This window comes from Pleurodeles waltl, chromosome 12 (assembly GCF_031143425.1).
Source record: "Pleurodeles waltl isolate 20211129_DDA chromosome 12, aPleWal1.hap1.20221129, whole genome shotgun sequence".
NCBI classification, from domain to species: Eukaryota; Metazoa; Chordata; class Amphibia; order Caudata; family Salamandridae; genus Pleurodeles; species Pleurodeles waltl.
In genome coordinates, this window is record NC_090451.1 from 219,017,822 (window position 1) to 219,033,195 (window position 15,374).

Genomic DNA, 15,374 nt, shown 5'->3' on the forward strand with positions numbered 1-15,374 from the left:
AAGCCTTTTCATGGCGGGTGGAACTGCCATGAAAAGGCTGGCGGAAAGGGGAGTCGCGGGGCCCCTGGGGGTCCCTGCATTGCCCATGCCAAGTCACAGAGACAGTGCACAGCCCCTTGGAGCTTTTCACTGTCTGCATAGCAGACAATGAAAAGCGCGACGGGTGCAACTGCACCCGTCGCACCTCCGCAACACCGCCGGCTCCATTTGGAGCCGGCTCCCATGTTGTGGCCAACATCCCCGCTGGGCCGGTGGTAATGTCGAAATGGGCACTTACTGGAGTGCGGGCGCATTGGCGGCTGCACAGCAGTTACAACTTGGCGGGCGGCAGTTGCTGCCCGCCAGTATCTAACATAATGAAGGCTCAAGAAATAGGTGAACAGTGCTATACAGACTTCAAACTTGAGCGACTTGAGAATAATTCACCTATTAAGAAGTTTCATGACCCAATGAAAACAAATAAACTAAAAACCTTCACTAACATGTCCAAGAAGAAGGCAGTGAATGGCAATGGCAGGACAATCATCACGAAAGCGGACAAAGCACTATTTGGTCGTATCCTTGTGGCAGAACAGAATCGAAACCTTCAAATAGAAGATGTACTATCTCATCCCTTCGGACCTTTACCATGGGTTTTAGCAACTCCAGAAGGTCTGTTGCAAAAGGCAAAGTTGTTTCAACAACATACTTGCAGAAAAGTGTTACCCCTGCTGATGAAATACCTGGAAATTCCGCCATGCTGATTGATGGTATGGTTCTTGTTCACAGAGGAAAAGGAGAGGAATCAAACTCTGGTGAGGTGCGTATGCCTGTCTTGTCCATGGCTTTGCGGGAAGGAAATAGCAGTCAAAGAATTTATGCTATGTTTGCTATGTACAATGAGATGGCTATTAAGAACAACAAAAGGACAATCAGAGGGGAAGAACTCAGGCTCCAATTACAGAGCATCGCCTTCCCAGATCGTCAGACAGTGGAGGAAATTCCTAAGCCGCGAAAGAAATAAACAACTCTCATCGCATTTCTTCTTTACAAATGGAGGAAACCAGAGTATTTTGTAAAACTTGAGAATAAAACACTGTTTGCAATTTGTGAAAGTAAATGTTACAAATTCACATCTGAAGGGAACCATGAAGTGCCCAATCTCAACAGCACACATGAAGAAGGAGATGGTTGTTTGTTGCTGCATGCTGCACATGCTACTAATAAGGATTATGAGGCAGTAATGATAAGCTCAGATGACACCAATGTGTTTATTATGTGTTTGGGATTCTAAAACAGAATTCTGGCTAAATTCTTTCTGAAATGTGGTTCTAAAGTACGCATGTGGGGGTGTGGCTTAACCACCAAATATGGTGACTGCAGCCTAAGAAGGCTCCCCAGCTATACCACCTAATCCTAAATATCCTGCCCCGCTGAGCCACCAGTATGCCCCTGTAACACACCCCTGCGCCCTCTCAGGACTGCTCAGCCAGCTGTGGAAAGCCAGAGCCGTGGGATATGCTTGGAAGACACAGCGGCGGCCAGGAGTGGTAGGCCCGGGGGCTCAGAGATGGAGGGGTAGGGTCTGAGGCGTGGCCAATAGTATTTGATGCGCAGCCGGTCCCTCACCTTTGGGCTGCAGCACCTTGGGGCCCTTGACAGTAAGTAGGATGGGGCTCTTGCCGTGAGAAGGGACGCACCTCGCCTTGCATGGTTGCGGGCCCAGCTGAGGACCATGGCCCGGGCCTGGTGTCTGGTGTTCTGAGTAGAGCTGAAAGAGTGAATGGGGTGGGAGCACTGGATGTCCCGGGCTCCAGCTGCATTTGACTGTGGTGTGTCATGCCAGGACTGTTTCCTACCTGCCCCCATTGGGTGGTGTTTCAGCCACTCCCTGATCTTGTAGCCGGTGCGGCCCGATTAAGAGCTCGGCAATGCTAAGGACTGCTCGCTTGCAAGACAGTGCGCAGTGGGCCAATACTCTCAGCCCACGGGCACAGGACACAGGTCCTGGGGACCATGGCATGCCCCACCCGGATAACATGGCGCTCCTGGCTGCCATCAACGAATCTAGGGACATGCTGGATGCCAAAATCAGGGCAGTGGGTTCCAAAGTGTCTCTACTCCATCAGGACATTCGAAACACAGTGTAGTAGATTACAGAGGCAGTGACGCGTGCCTCCGGGGTGGAGGAACCGGTCGTGGTTCTTCAAGGAGGGGTCCAAAAGTTGGAACCAGTGACCAAAGAACTTGCCCTCAGGGTTGAGGATGTCGACGGGCAGGTGCGAAGGAACAATCTGCGATTCGTGGGATTTTCGAAGGCTGGGAGAATTGCTGAGTGGATGCCTTTATAACTGAATGGCTGCGTTTGGTGAGCCTGGCGGAGACTCTGTCCACATGTTTCGTGGTAGAAAGGACACAGGGTGCTGAGTAAGAAGCCTCCCGGGTGACCATCCCAGGCCAATTATAGCAAGGATCTTGAACAATATTGACAGAGATGTGATCCTTAGACATGTAAGATCGCAGCTCAAGCTTATGTTTCAGGAAAAGCAGTTTATGATCTTTTCAGATTACAGCAGAATGGTCCAGCAACGGCAGTCATTCGTGACAGCAAAAAGAAGACACTTTTTTTGAGTCCCCAGAGGAGGTGCTCAAATGGACAGACGAACAAATGACTCTCAGCTCTCAAAACCCCCCACGAATGGACTCTGACTTTTCGAAGAGCTCTGAGACTAGCAGACCAAAGGAATCCTCAAAGCAGGGGAGAAATAGATCTCACTTTACATGGCGCAGCACATGAAGCGAAGATCTGACCTAATATTGAAGAGGTGCGGGGGAGAAGAAGATGGAAATAGGAATGCTTGATGTCACATTTATCAAAGGATATTACACTTTTTCTTTAGGGGCAAGGCTGCCTGCACATTGGGGATCTTGCAATTGACCGCCTCTCCCTGTGTAGGCTTTTTGTTACTGTTGAGCATGGCTGCTCAAGGCAGCAGGGATCCATTGGACATGGGCAGTGTGAGCCCCCTGTCCGGGGCATCCTGCATCAGGTTCCGAAATAGGTGCTTCCAATTTTTTTTTTATTATTGGGGTGTGGAGTAATGTTTGGGAAGGTTATATTCATGTTTTTTTTGTTTTCAGGTACTCTTTCTCTTTCCTGGGTACATCCATGAGAGCTCCCTATACATGCCCATTGCGCCACTCTAATGACAGAGCCTGAGGTTCATACTGGCCACCTCCATTTCACAACATGAAAATGAGCTGGGCGGCCCTTAGGCACACAAAGAAAGCAGGGGTGCACATTCTAATGCTCCAAGAAACATATCTTATGGGCACTAAAGGCCCATGCTTAGCGCGATATGGCTACCCTCCCTCAAATACATCATTCAGGGTTCATGCAGGGTTCCAGAGGCACTGGCATACTTATACAGAAAACGGTTCCCTTCCTCCCAACATGCACGTGGTTGGATCACTTGGGTAGGTACACTATTGTGACAGGCACCCTTTATGGTGCCAATCTCACCCTAGGTAGTATTTACATCCCACCCGCAACCCTTGGGACAAACATTAGTCAATAGTATCATACAGATATGGGTGCTTATTCAAGAGGGGCTGGTGGTACTTGGTGGAGACTGGAATGATGTCATAGATGTGCAGCTAGACAGAAGTTGAACATGCAATGGAGGAGGTGGGCCCCATAGAAAAAGGCTTGCAACGACCTTAGAGGCCCTGGGGTTGATGGATACGTGGACAGTGCACTTTCCAATGCAACCCAGTTACACGGACTTCTCAGCCACACACGGCTCCTTATCCCGCCTTGATTACATTTTCGTTCCACTGGTATACACCCACAGAGCGATGGATGTATCGGTCCAAGCAAAAGGCCTATCCTATTGTTCTCTATTTCTCATGAGGCTTATCATGGGGATGGAGAGGCCACCAACATGGTGACGCATGTCATCATGGCATCTCCACAACGCTTCATATGGTACTATTTCGTACACAACTTGGGATAGGCAAAGTTGGCCTTGACACTGCGGCAGGCCTTTAAGCCCGTATTACGAGGGATAGATATAATTTATTGCACAGGCGAATGCCGACGGAGGTGACAGGAACAAGCGAAGCTTGAGGCACGAATATGCAAACTCAGAGCCTCTGGGGGCCGAGGAGATCAGGGTACAATGCGCTGACAGCTGGGCTTGGTGCAATGGCAGTATGGTCGGCTTCTTCTTGAGGAGGCTAAGCTGGCCTGGCGACGACTCAGAGCAGAATTTATCAATGGGGTGATAAGTCAAGCAAACTCCTCTACAGACTATGCCAAAATGCCTTGAACACGAGCATCATACCTCACATTAGGGATCAGCAGGGTGCATTGATCACAGACCTCAGAGAGATAGTGTATGAGTTGCAAACCTGTTTTAGGATAGTATATGATTGCCGAGATTTGCTGCCGTATGACCAAATCATAGATTTTGTTAATGCCTTGCCTCTGCAGACTCTGTCTGCCAGCGTACGGGCGCAACTGGAACAAGACATCACTGAGACAGAGCTTTCTACAGCGGTAGCGGGGCTTCACTCAGGGAGAGTCCATGGCTCAAATGGGCTCCCAGGGGAATTCCCCAAAATCTCCATGCCCATGCTGTGAAAGCCTATTATGCAGGCAGTGATGGCCCCAACAACAGAGGAGATGTTGCCTCACAACTGGCGGCCCACAGAAATGATGGTCCTTCCCAAGCCTAGTCATCCACCCGAAGCAGTGAATTCCTATCGTCCCTTCACACTACTAAATCTTGAGGCTAAGGTATTAGCTAAAACTCTGGCAGATAAATTGCTCCCCTACATTACTTCACTGATACACTCGGAGCATGCCAGCTTTATGCCAGATCACGCAACAACACACAACATTCAGCAGGTTTCAAAGGCAGTGGCCCTCGCGGGCAGCCTTGGACGTCTGGCAGCTATTCTATCAGTGGATATTGAAAGAGCCTTCGGCTCGGTGAGCTGGGAGTACCTGTTTGTGTTTTTGTCACACCTGAATTTTGGTTCCCTCTTACTCTCCTACATGCGCTTACTGTACACCAGCCTTACGGCCGCAGTACTAATAACGGGATATGTCTCTGGCAACTTTCTGATCTGACGGGAATGCAACATGGATGTACCCTCTCCCCCTTACTGTTCACCTTGGCCGTAGAACCCTTGGCGGTGTGGTAAGGATAGATGCTTAGGTGTGGAGATTCTAATGGGGCCCTGGTCTGTCAGACAGGATTGCTCTTTGTGCCTATGACATTGTGTTTTTTTATAACAGATCCTGACCGTACAGGCACCCGCATCTTGCACATCTTGCAAATATTCAGCGAAACATATGACATGCTTTTTATGAATGCTTCTGAATCCATCCTGTTACCGTTAACTGGGTATATAGGGCCCTTTTACTGGGCGCAGGACATTCATGTGACGGACCTGGGTTTTAAGTACCTGGGAGTGTACCTTTCACCGGATGCGGGTTGGTCGTGGGCTAGGAATATTGAATCAGCCATGCCTCAGGTGAAGGAGGAAATCCGTTTGTGGTCACTTTTACCTCTGTCCCTGACAGGCAGATCGGCCATCTTTAAGATGGCCACTCTCCACAATGGTTATAGTAGATCCAAAACTTTCCACATTCCATACTGCGAAGTTGGTTTAAACTAATCAATTACACCCTCTTTGGATTTTTCAGGGCTGGGGAAACCACCCATGTGGCCCTATCCACGTGCGTTCGGTCTGCGTATTGTTGGGGGCATTGCCTCGCCGGATATATACTCTTACTATGCAGCATCACAGCTACTTGTAATAAATACCTAGTGGTGCACTCCTCATGATGACCTGGCATTTGCTACCAAGATATGGGCTATGGGTGCTGCCAACATACTGTTATTCTTGTACGGTAATATAAAGACAAATCTCCTTCCCCCTGCCACGTAGGTGGTCATTAATACTTGGCGAATTACGCTGCGATGATGGGGCTGGAGGGACAGACTGACAGAATATACACCATTATGGCATGGTTCACCTTTTGAACAGGTGGCTAATCTGGAGGGTTTCCAAAAATGGGACGTGATAGGTATTTCAACTCTGGGGGATGTCACGTCAGACTTGGTACTAAAATCCTTTCTGGAGCTTCAGCAAGAATTTCAGCTGCACCACAACCAACTTAATTGCTGACTTCAGCTGGAACATGCCCTTACGCCCTATATCAAGAGTTTAGCCGCCTTGCTTGATTCTAATCCTTTGGAAGGGAAACTTCTCAAAGGGGGCATGGGGAAAACACAAAATATCCACACTTTATTGCTTGTTAATAACTAATGATACACATTCCCTTATGTCCCTTTGGCAGGCCTGGGAGCTGGACCCGGGTGCCCTCGATGATGATGATTGGTCGGAGGCACTAGGAGCACCCAGGGAGGCACCTATTTCTGCTCGACTGTGCCTCGTTCAGTTTAAATACCTACATTGGGCTTATTACACCAGATCCCGACTGTGGCAAAGGGGACTGGTGGGATCCCTGCGGTATCCCTGATGTGATGGAGCAGATGGTACTTTTCTTCATACTGTGTGCTCAATGCTGATCCCTTTCTGGTGGAGAGCGACCAGCTGCCTTAGTGTGGTCCTCACCTGAGCGATTCAATTAGACCTCAAATTAATCGTCCTACACATATCAGAGGTGATCCGTGGGAATAGATATAAGCGGGCACTCCTGTTCCTGGAAGTCACCACAGCTAACAGAAATATAGCCAAAATATGGAAGTCTCCTAATGCACCTTCCTTGAGTGTATGGAAAAGAGGATTAGATTACTGTATGGGGCTGGAGATACCAGTGTTCCAGGCCCGGGGCTATCCACAAAAACATCCAAAAATTTGGCAAAGATAGGCAGATTACAGGGGCATAGTGTTGCCGTCACCTCGCAATATTGCTACATGCCTAGAAGAAGTAATCAGGAAATGAGGCACAAAGGAACTCAACAATGGTCTCCATGTGACCGGCTTAGCTCCTATCTGGGTGAGGAGCTGAGAGCGGCATCTTGGGGGCGGCGGGTTGGGGATACAGTCACCTGAAGGATGTTAAATGTAAAGTTTATTTTGACAGAATTGTATCTGTATCCTTCTTGCTTGCAGGCCAGTTCACACATAAATCAATAAAATACGTTCCAAAAAAATAAAATATGCATGTGATTATTTGACATTGGGAAAATAGCTTCAGCTCTTGGTGAAAATGTTTGTCGAGCTATCATAGGACTCCATACGTTTACCTGATGTGACACAGTAAACACATTTGTGGGAAAAGGAAAAGTGCATTCAAAATCCTGTCTGCTAACAGACATACGCAGGAAATGTTTTCGCACCTTGGAGACAAATGGGATCTCTCTGAAGAACTAATGGACAAATTGGAGCAATTCTCGTGCTTGCTGTATGCATCACAATCTTCAGTTCATCACTTGAATGACCTGAGATATCACGTATTCTGCACAAAGAAGGGTGAGATAGACAGTCATGAACTTCCACCTTGCAGGGCCTGTCTGAAGAAACATGCTGAATGTGCAAATTATCAAGCTGCAAGAGATGTCTTCTGAATGATCCACAGACACCTAGTCTAAATGGGAGGAGGTGGAAATTGGAAAAAACACGAAGGAGCAGAGCAACTGGTAGTGGACTGGATGGAGGGGCAGCCAGCACCTCAAGCTGCGTTAGATCTACTAGCTTGCAAGTGCATTAGGAACTGCAAACTGCCAACATGTGTCTGCTGCCCAAATTACATCAAGTGCACTGACCTACAGACTTCCTGCCTGTGAAAATCAAACAGACACAGAGAATGATGACACCTATTCTGATGAAGATGGTGACAATGAATGTGAATGATAAAATTGTTTATGTTCACTCATGATATACACTGCCTATGTAAGATGTGACAACTATTTTTATTTGAAATGTATGCATAAAATCTATATAAATATTTGAGGACTACAATAAAGTTTTATAGTTATTATTTTAAGGACTATATTATTATTACAATTATTAATCATAATTATTTTAAAATTATATTGAATTTAACTAATCTGGTGGAATTGGATTTATTTTCCACATAATATGATGGGTTTGTATGCTATTTATAAAAAAATATGAAAACTATCATTGTTTTCGACTATGGTTGCTAGTAAAATAATATCAGACAAAATGCAAAGAGTGATGACTTGCTATCACATGTTTTCCATCTCTAGGCATCCATACCTTGCAAAAAATCATGTTAGAACCCATCCCCCCGATTGGTGCCAATGGCCTAAATTTGGGTCCTGACTCATGGCATGTGTGGGAGAAGTGGCCTTCTGGTGATAGGTGTAAGCTTTTCATGCAAGTAATAAGACACCCTGATCTGGGTTGTTGCTCATTTCAGTCACTCATGTAAGATATTTGAACACTTTCCCTCAAATGTGTGTAATATATAGAATATTTGAGTGTCCCAAACCCGCCTCTTTAGCTTTTTATTACGTTTGTCATCTGGGTTCTCAGTTTTTTATTCCCTGTTAAGGGATTTGTTTTTGTCTTTATTTTAGCCCACTGCTCCTCCTTTTCTTTTCCTGGACTTCCACCTTAGGTTAACTGTTTCAGGAGTACTGTGCTTATTAATGGCAGTGTTGGCATAAGTCCCTGTATGGTTTGTAGCCTTCAACAGATTCCTTTAGAATGCCTTGTCTATTGTGGGAGATTGAATAAGGTAGTCATTTTGATCTTGTGATGCTGTAAATGATGTATGTAATGCTTCTTATTCACCTCTTACTTCTCCAAAGGTACTTCTGTAATGGTGATATCTGCCACCGATCTGGATGACTCTGAAAATGTGAACAATGGAATAGTGGGTTATTCCATCCTCAACCAGGAACCCAAGGAGCCCACAGACCATGTGTTCACCGTCAACAAGGAGACTGGTGTCATCAGTGTGAATGCAAGTGGACTGGACCGAGAGGTCTGTAAAGAGGCCTTGGTTGACCGGGTCACCTAGGTTCAATGTTTTTGGTTCCAGTAAAGGGGTGATTGCCTCGATAGAGCCAGTTTTGTTTGTTATTTTTTGTTGCTAGTAGCAGTCAATATTTACCCAGGTTTCATGCTCCCCAATTGTCTTTACAGAGGGTCAGGATGTATACATTAACTGTGCTGGCTGCTGACGCGAAAGGAGAAGGCTTAATGACTACTGCAACTGCAGAAATTAAAATAAAGGACATTAATGACCATGCACCAATCTTTGATCCAAAAAAGGTAACTCCGTTACTTTTCTCTTGTGTAAGCAAAAACCTAAATATGTTCCAGTTCTCTTTACACCATTTCCTTGCTGTACAAATCAGGACCACAATCAGATTGCTATTGTCTATGAATTAATCTTCCACTCCTGTTCTCACTATGGTCTCTGAGCTAGGATAAACCTGCTTGGTAAATATCTGTGAACTTTTACAGGAAACCCCAGGGGTGTACGCAACTGTAGGCTTAAAGCAGTGCCTTTCCTCCAACATGGCTAGGTTCTCGAGATCCTCATCCTTGCTTATCTCCAGTTAGATTGTCTGTTTAAAAATACAGTTCATTCTTTATACACATCTTCATTTAGATAGAAAATAACTAAGGTTTCCCATAATGCCGCGGGTTGGAGCAAGAAGAGTTCCCAATAATGGTTCAAATCTCTTTGTCAGGCATTTGTATTGCACTTTTCGACAATGGATTGTTGAGCATTATGCCGTGTATTTTCTCTTTCAGCACCCCTATTCTGTAATAAGGGATTAGTAACAAACTGTTGTGCGAAAAGAGGTTATGTTTTTGCAAATTGAGGCTGTTGGTCCATGCAGGACCTCTTAACATTCTCAGTCTCATCTGTCCCTCCTAATTTAACTTGTCCTGAGTAACACCGAAGGCTGCATTATGAAACGGGCAAGGCCAACTGGAGATCTTTAATTTGTATAACGGCGTGGCCTAATAGAACCTAGCTATGTGTTACAAGTGTGCTCCTCCTGTAACCTTCTGCCCCAAACTATAATCTGTGTTTCTACAGTACTTCATATCTACTCATTATCATGGAAGACTTACAGGCTGGGCCTCCTTCACCACATACCTTTGGCTACATCCTGTAGATGAATTCCTCATTCTTTTCCCTTTAGTCCTGAGTAACTGGCATTCTTTGTTTCTTCTGGGGATGTAATGACTGAGCTTTTGCTCCCTCTCATTTGTTCTCGTTTCTGTTGATCCCATAGTGCACACAATTATCCTTACCAATACTCTACATGTCTTACAGGTTCTCGGGTCTAGTGTCCATGCCACTCCTCTAAGGTTGCTCTAGTTTGTAAGATTATGGAACATAGGCGATGGCCCACCAGGCTACAGACTATTTAACTGTGTTGAGACGTGTAACAATAGATTTACAGGTGAGTGTTTCTGGGTCATCAAGAGCACAAGTAAGTGAGAAATGAATATAGTTTGGTAAAAGAGGGGAGATGCACTTAAAATTAGTATAGGTTTGTATAAGATTATTTGTATACAGACTAGGTCTGGTTAACAGGTGTATTTTGAGTTTGTCCAGATTAATAGGTGTCAGGGATTGTCAGTAGGTACGGAGCTTCTCCTGAAAGTAAATGGCTTCAAGTCTCGTGTTTGTGAAGACCATAATCCCTTTGTTACATGTAGGTTTGTTGTCTGGTTTGGGCGATGCCTGAGATATTGTTAGATCTTCTCTCCATAGTGACTCGTTAAAAAGAGCTAGTGGATGGGTGATTATTATGCAGGTATGCTGTCAGTGAGTTGGTGTGCTGTGGCATTTAAATTGGACCTGGACACGTCGTCTGAATTACATACTCGTACCTAATTATGCCCTTCTCTGGTTTAGTGTCTTTACGTAATGGTTCACATCTGTTATTCAGCAATAGAGTGATCTGTGATTTTTATTGCTTTATATTCGTCGCAGTGGCCATTTTCTGGCAGCTGCTGCTGTCTCAGCCAGATGCAAACCTTTAAAAATGGGCAGCAGATCTTTACTGCCTATCAGCTTCAGCGAAGAGCAGAATTCAGCTGCCTTGATGTCAGCTCTACTTATGTAATCTTTCAAGAGTTATCTCCAGTCTAGTTCCATAGTTGTCTGGCGGTGGCTTTAAACACCTGCATGCAAGTATTGCATTTGTCAACGGGTCTTTGTTGCAGTTTCTCCTGTGGTGATGTCTCATGGGCATTATAAGTCTTAATACCTAACTTATGCCAGATTGCCCCATCTGGTTCCCAGACTGATCTCGGGCAGTTTCCTGGTTCCTTCTAATCTGCTAGCAGCAGACACTTTCCGAGGTCTTGGTTTCGCCATGCAGTAGATGCAAGGATGTAGATATGGTTTACATTTCTTCTTTAGCCCAAGGAAGATGCAGGCATATCTGCTGTGCATTAGCTCATTTTTATACCAGGAAATGAAATCAGCCCTTCCTTTCAGTTAGGTATCCATAGTACGCAAACCATTGTAGCGATGTGTGATAGGTAAGATTTTAGATGTGATAGTTTGATCAATTACGGGTAGTAGCTGTACCCGTGGTCTTCAGGTCACGGACGTACTGGCAAGATTCAAAAGTAAGTTGGCCCATAACAGTTATCACTAGCAAATAGGAGGTTGTTGATAGGGTTTAACCCTGTGTACATATCTTGCTGGGCGGGGCGAGTCACAGCACCAATCCTAATGAAACAAAGCCCATGTGTGGCAGCATTTACACATACTTCAGAATTTAAATATTTGCATTTACAACAGCTCGCTTATTGAGAGTGAATTCTGTGGTCTAGTTAACACAGTTATCATGTATTGGGTTTCTAGAAACACGGCCTTTTTAATGCTCCGACAGACCTATCTCTGCACCGAGGCCTTTCCCTATACTTAACTTCTTATGTTCAGGTGCTACTCTTCAATGACCAATCTCCAACATTGTGTGATATAATGTGCTGTAAGAATCTGATCTGAAAACGTTTTGTATTGCTGATCAGTGGTACATACTGCAGAACTGCGTGGCAATCCGCTTTTGAAATCTCTGCAGCAACGATTTTGGGCTTTGCGTGATTTCCATATGCAATGGTAGGCTTATTCCGGAAAGTTTAATGAGCTTTCAAACCATTTTGTTGCAGTACATAGGGATTGTTCCAGAGAATGAGGAGAGGTTTGAAGTGCAGAGGCTCATAGTGAGTGACGGCGATGAAGCCAACACTGAAACATCGAAAGCAGTCTACAAAATTGTAAAAGGAAACGAGGGTGGATTCTTTGAAGTCACAACTGACCCAGTAACCAATGATGGCATCTTGACAACGGCAAAGGTACTGCTGGTAGTAAAGCATAAACACCAGTGATTGTTGTAGAGAATGTGAATTCATTTGTGGACATTCCAGCTGGTGATAGCTTGAGGTTCTCTTAAGCAAATCAACTACTGCGCCTAGTTGTGGGTTGCATGGAATAGTCTATCTTCCCACACAATTATAGGACGTGTTAAGGGATACCAGCTTTGTGCAGACTCTAACTGAAGTCTATGTTGAGATTAATTAGGCAAAACATCACCTGTCTGCAGTTGATCTCTTAAGTGCAAACATGTGCTTAGTTCCTTTTGACATTTCGATGAGTGCAACCAAGCTCTAGGTTAGCACGCAGATCTGCAATGAGAAATACAAACTTGGTCTCCTTCCCAGCAGTTGTGGATTGATGTCAGTGAAGGACCTGATTTAGAACTCGACAGACGGTTTACTCCATCACAACGGAGGTTACATGCATAGTTCAGTCTTATATAATTAGAGGTATTAAAGGTGGAGCATTGAATTATCCTTTGCAAAGTTATATTTTATTACTCACCAGTCCTACCTGATTTGTAATCTTTGATAAATTGTGGAACATTAATTTTTCTATCAAATATAAGATTACTTGCTAATTTTTAAAAATATTTCTACAGAAATTACACATCATTTGGCACCAAACCACATCCACCTGCTCCGTCCATTTGCGGCATGATTGTAGTATTTTGTGACTTCTACAAGTTCCATCTACTCACGCAATTTCAGTTCACCATGTTCAACTTGACATCCTTGCACTACCTGTTATTTTCCTTTTGTCTTTCTCCTGTTGCAACTCCTTTCTCCATAGGCCACCATTTTTAATTTTCCCCCATCTCCAAGCTGCCCTGCAGAAGCAGGCCAAAACATTCATACAAACTTGACCCTTTTTGCAGGGCCTGGATTTCGAGAGAGAGGAACAGCATGTGCTTTACATAATTGTCCAGAACAAGGTTCCCTTTGTTCATGGTTTGCAGACCTCCACTGCCACGGTAACTGTGAATGTACAGGACTCGAACGAGGCGCCAGTCTTTGACCCACCTGTCTTAAATGTTCAAGTCTTTGAAGATTTGAGGTTTGGCCAGAGGATAGCCACCATTAGAGGACAGGACCCGGACACAAAGCAGAACCAGAAGATACGGTAAGGCACCAGAAAAGTGACTTTGTCTTCTAGTGCAATGAATCTCACAATAGAAATATTCTAAATGTGTTTTTGGTCTCTGGTGGACAAGCATTTATTTTCTGAGCGTTGGTCAGTTCTGAAGATAATGAGAATGTATTAACTGTGGTAGTACACCTCTTCATTAAGGAAAGGAAAGTGTCAGTCTGGTTTAAGGATATACTTGTGAACATTTAAAGGGAGTCTTTTCTTTTATAGTTTTGTTTGTCCACAATTTCAGCTGCTTATGTAATAAGGGTGGTCATACCACTATATCAAGGTAACATTTGAAGCTGTAAAAATATCACACCCACTATATCATCTAGGTAGGTTGATGTTGACTTAAGAATAGTAAATCTATACATAACGATGTATACTTAACACCACAGAAAGAGCCACTGGGGAGAAGTCACTTTTCTCTGGCTGCCATAACCCACTTCAGGAGTGACAGTGGCAGGGCAGGGGGCACCAGTCTGGCACCCCCCCATCCACAAACCCTTCAGGAGTTGGAATATGACCCAAAGTTCAGCAGAAAGCCAGGGTAAAATCCTTTGCTGAAAGTATGGGCAACCTAGGCTCTGCCAATATATGGCGAGTAATGGAGCTCACCAACAGCGTACCCTTGCCACTCAATTAGGCATAACACATATGGTAGGCTGGACCACATTTTGTTATTCACTGACATAATGCCACAAATACAGGCAGCTGGGCATTTGAACAGATCATTCACAGCTTTTAGTTGGGTACGACCATGGTAGAAGGTGCACCCACATTCCCACTTAAACAATTAATCCAAAGCCACTTGCAGGCCCCATTGGACATCTACTTTGGTTATTGGTGATCCACAGACTAAAGGGTAAATGAATGATAATTTTTGAAGGTGGTTTCAAGGTGGGAATCCATAGACAAAGCATATGGTATAAAGAGGCAGCTACACATTGAGCTGATGAGAACAAAGTAGCTCAGTAGCAGAAATATCTCACTTCTCGTTCCGTGAAGGCTGAACTAGTGGACACTAAAAGGGCACAAGGAGAGTTGTGGTGTAGAGTGGACATACTTGTACTGAAAAGGGGTAGAGGCAAACACTTCATAGTGAAGGAGACAAATCCGTCCAACCTCTAGCCTGGTTATTTGAGAGAGAATTGAATACCTCCCATTACTAGCTCTGAACTCCCCAAATTACTGTTTATTGTTAACATGAGCAGGTATAAAAAAAACTCTGATGACACTACTGATCAAATGGCTGAGAGAAGAGACTGGAAGCAGTGGGGCAACGGCAACCAAAACGTGGCAGCCAGACCATAAGGGGAAGTGTCTTGGGTCCCCAGAAGCATGAGAGGCCAGCTCCTATAGGTCTCCTGAGTTTCTAGGGCACGCCATTGCTGTCAGGAGGCGGGGTGGTCTAACTATTGTTCCCTCAGATATCACGTCCATCAAAGACAACACAGACTTCACACCAGGCACATTCACTCTAATACCATTACATCAGCACAACGGCCGACGAGTAGGTGGTATTCGGTGATCGACACAGTGCTTTGATTTGTACCTCAGAGTAACTTCTCTATTTCTGCTTTCGCAAAATTTAGTTCTGTATATATTTTTGACATCTACCATTGGATGTCGGTTACCACAGGCACATAGACTAAATTCTAATTACAATTTCGTACACTTAGGAGAGCCACCTTTTGATTCTGGGAAAGTTTAAAGCCTGTTGAGACTTACACACAATCAAGCAATACTTTTTGACTTACTTAGGAGAATTAATTTTTACAGTGTATGGCGGAATCTGCGACTCTCGTTGAGTCTGGTGCAAGGGCACAACTGCATTATCTGTAGGTTCCTTTTCTGTACAATACTTTTCACAGTACTCATGTTCTCAACAACGCTT

General features: G+C 44.7%; 1 protein-coding gene across 1 annotated transcript in view; it reads left to right on the forward strand.

The window, feature by feature from the left end:
• Positions 1–15,374, forward strand: part of LOC138267108 (blastomere cadherin-like) — a 132,246-nt gene that overhangs the window by 88,273 nt on the left and 28,599 nt on the right. The window contains exons 6-9 of the mRNA XM_069215957.1: positions 8,799–8,974; positions 9,136–9,264; positions 12,139–12,324; positions 13,224–13,468. Coding sequence (XP_069072058.1) covers positions 8,799–8,974; positions 9,136–9,264; positions 12,139–12,324; positions 13,224–13,468 — 736 coding nt within the window. The remainder of the gene's footprint in view (positions 1–8,798; positions 8,975–9,135; positions 9,265–12,138; positions 12,325–13,223; positions 13,469–15,374) is intronic.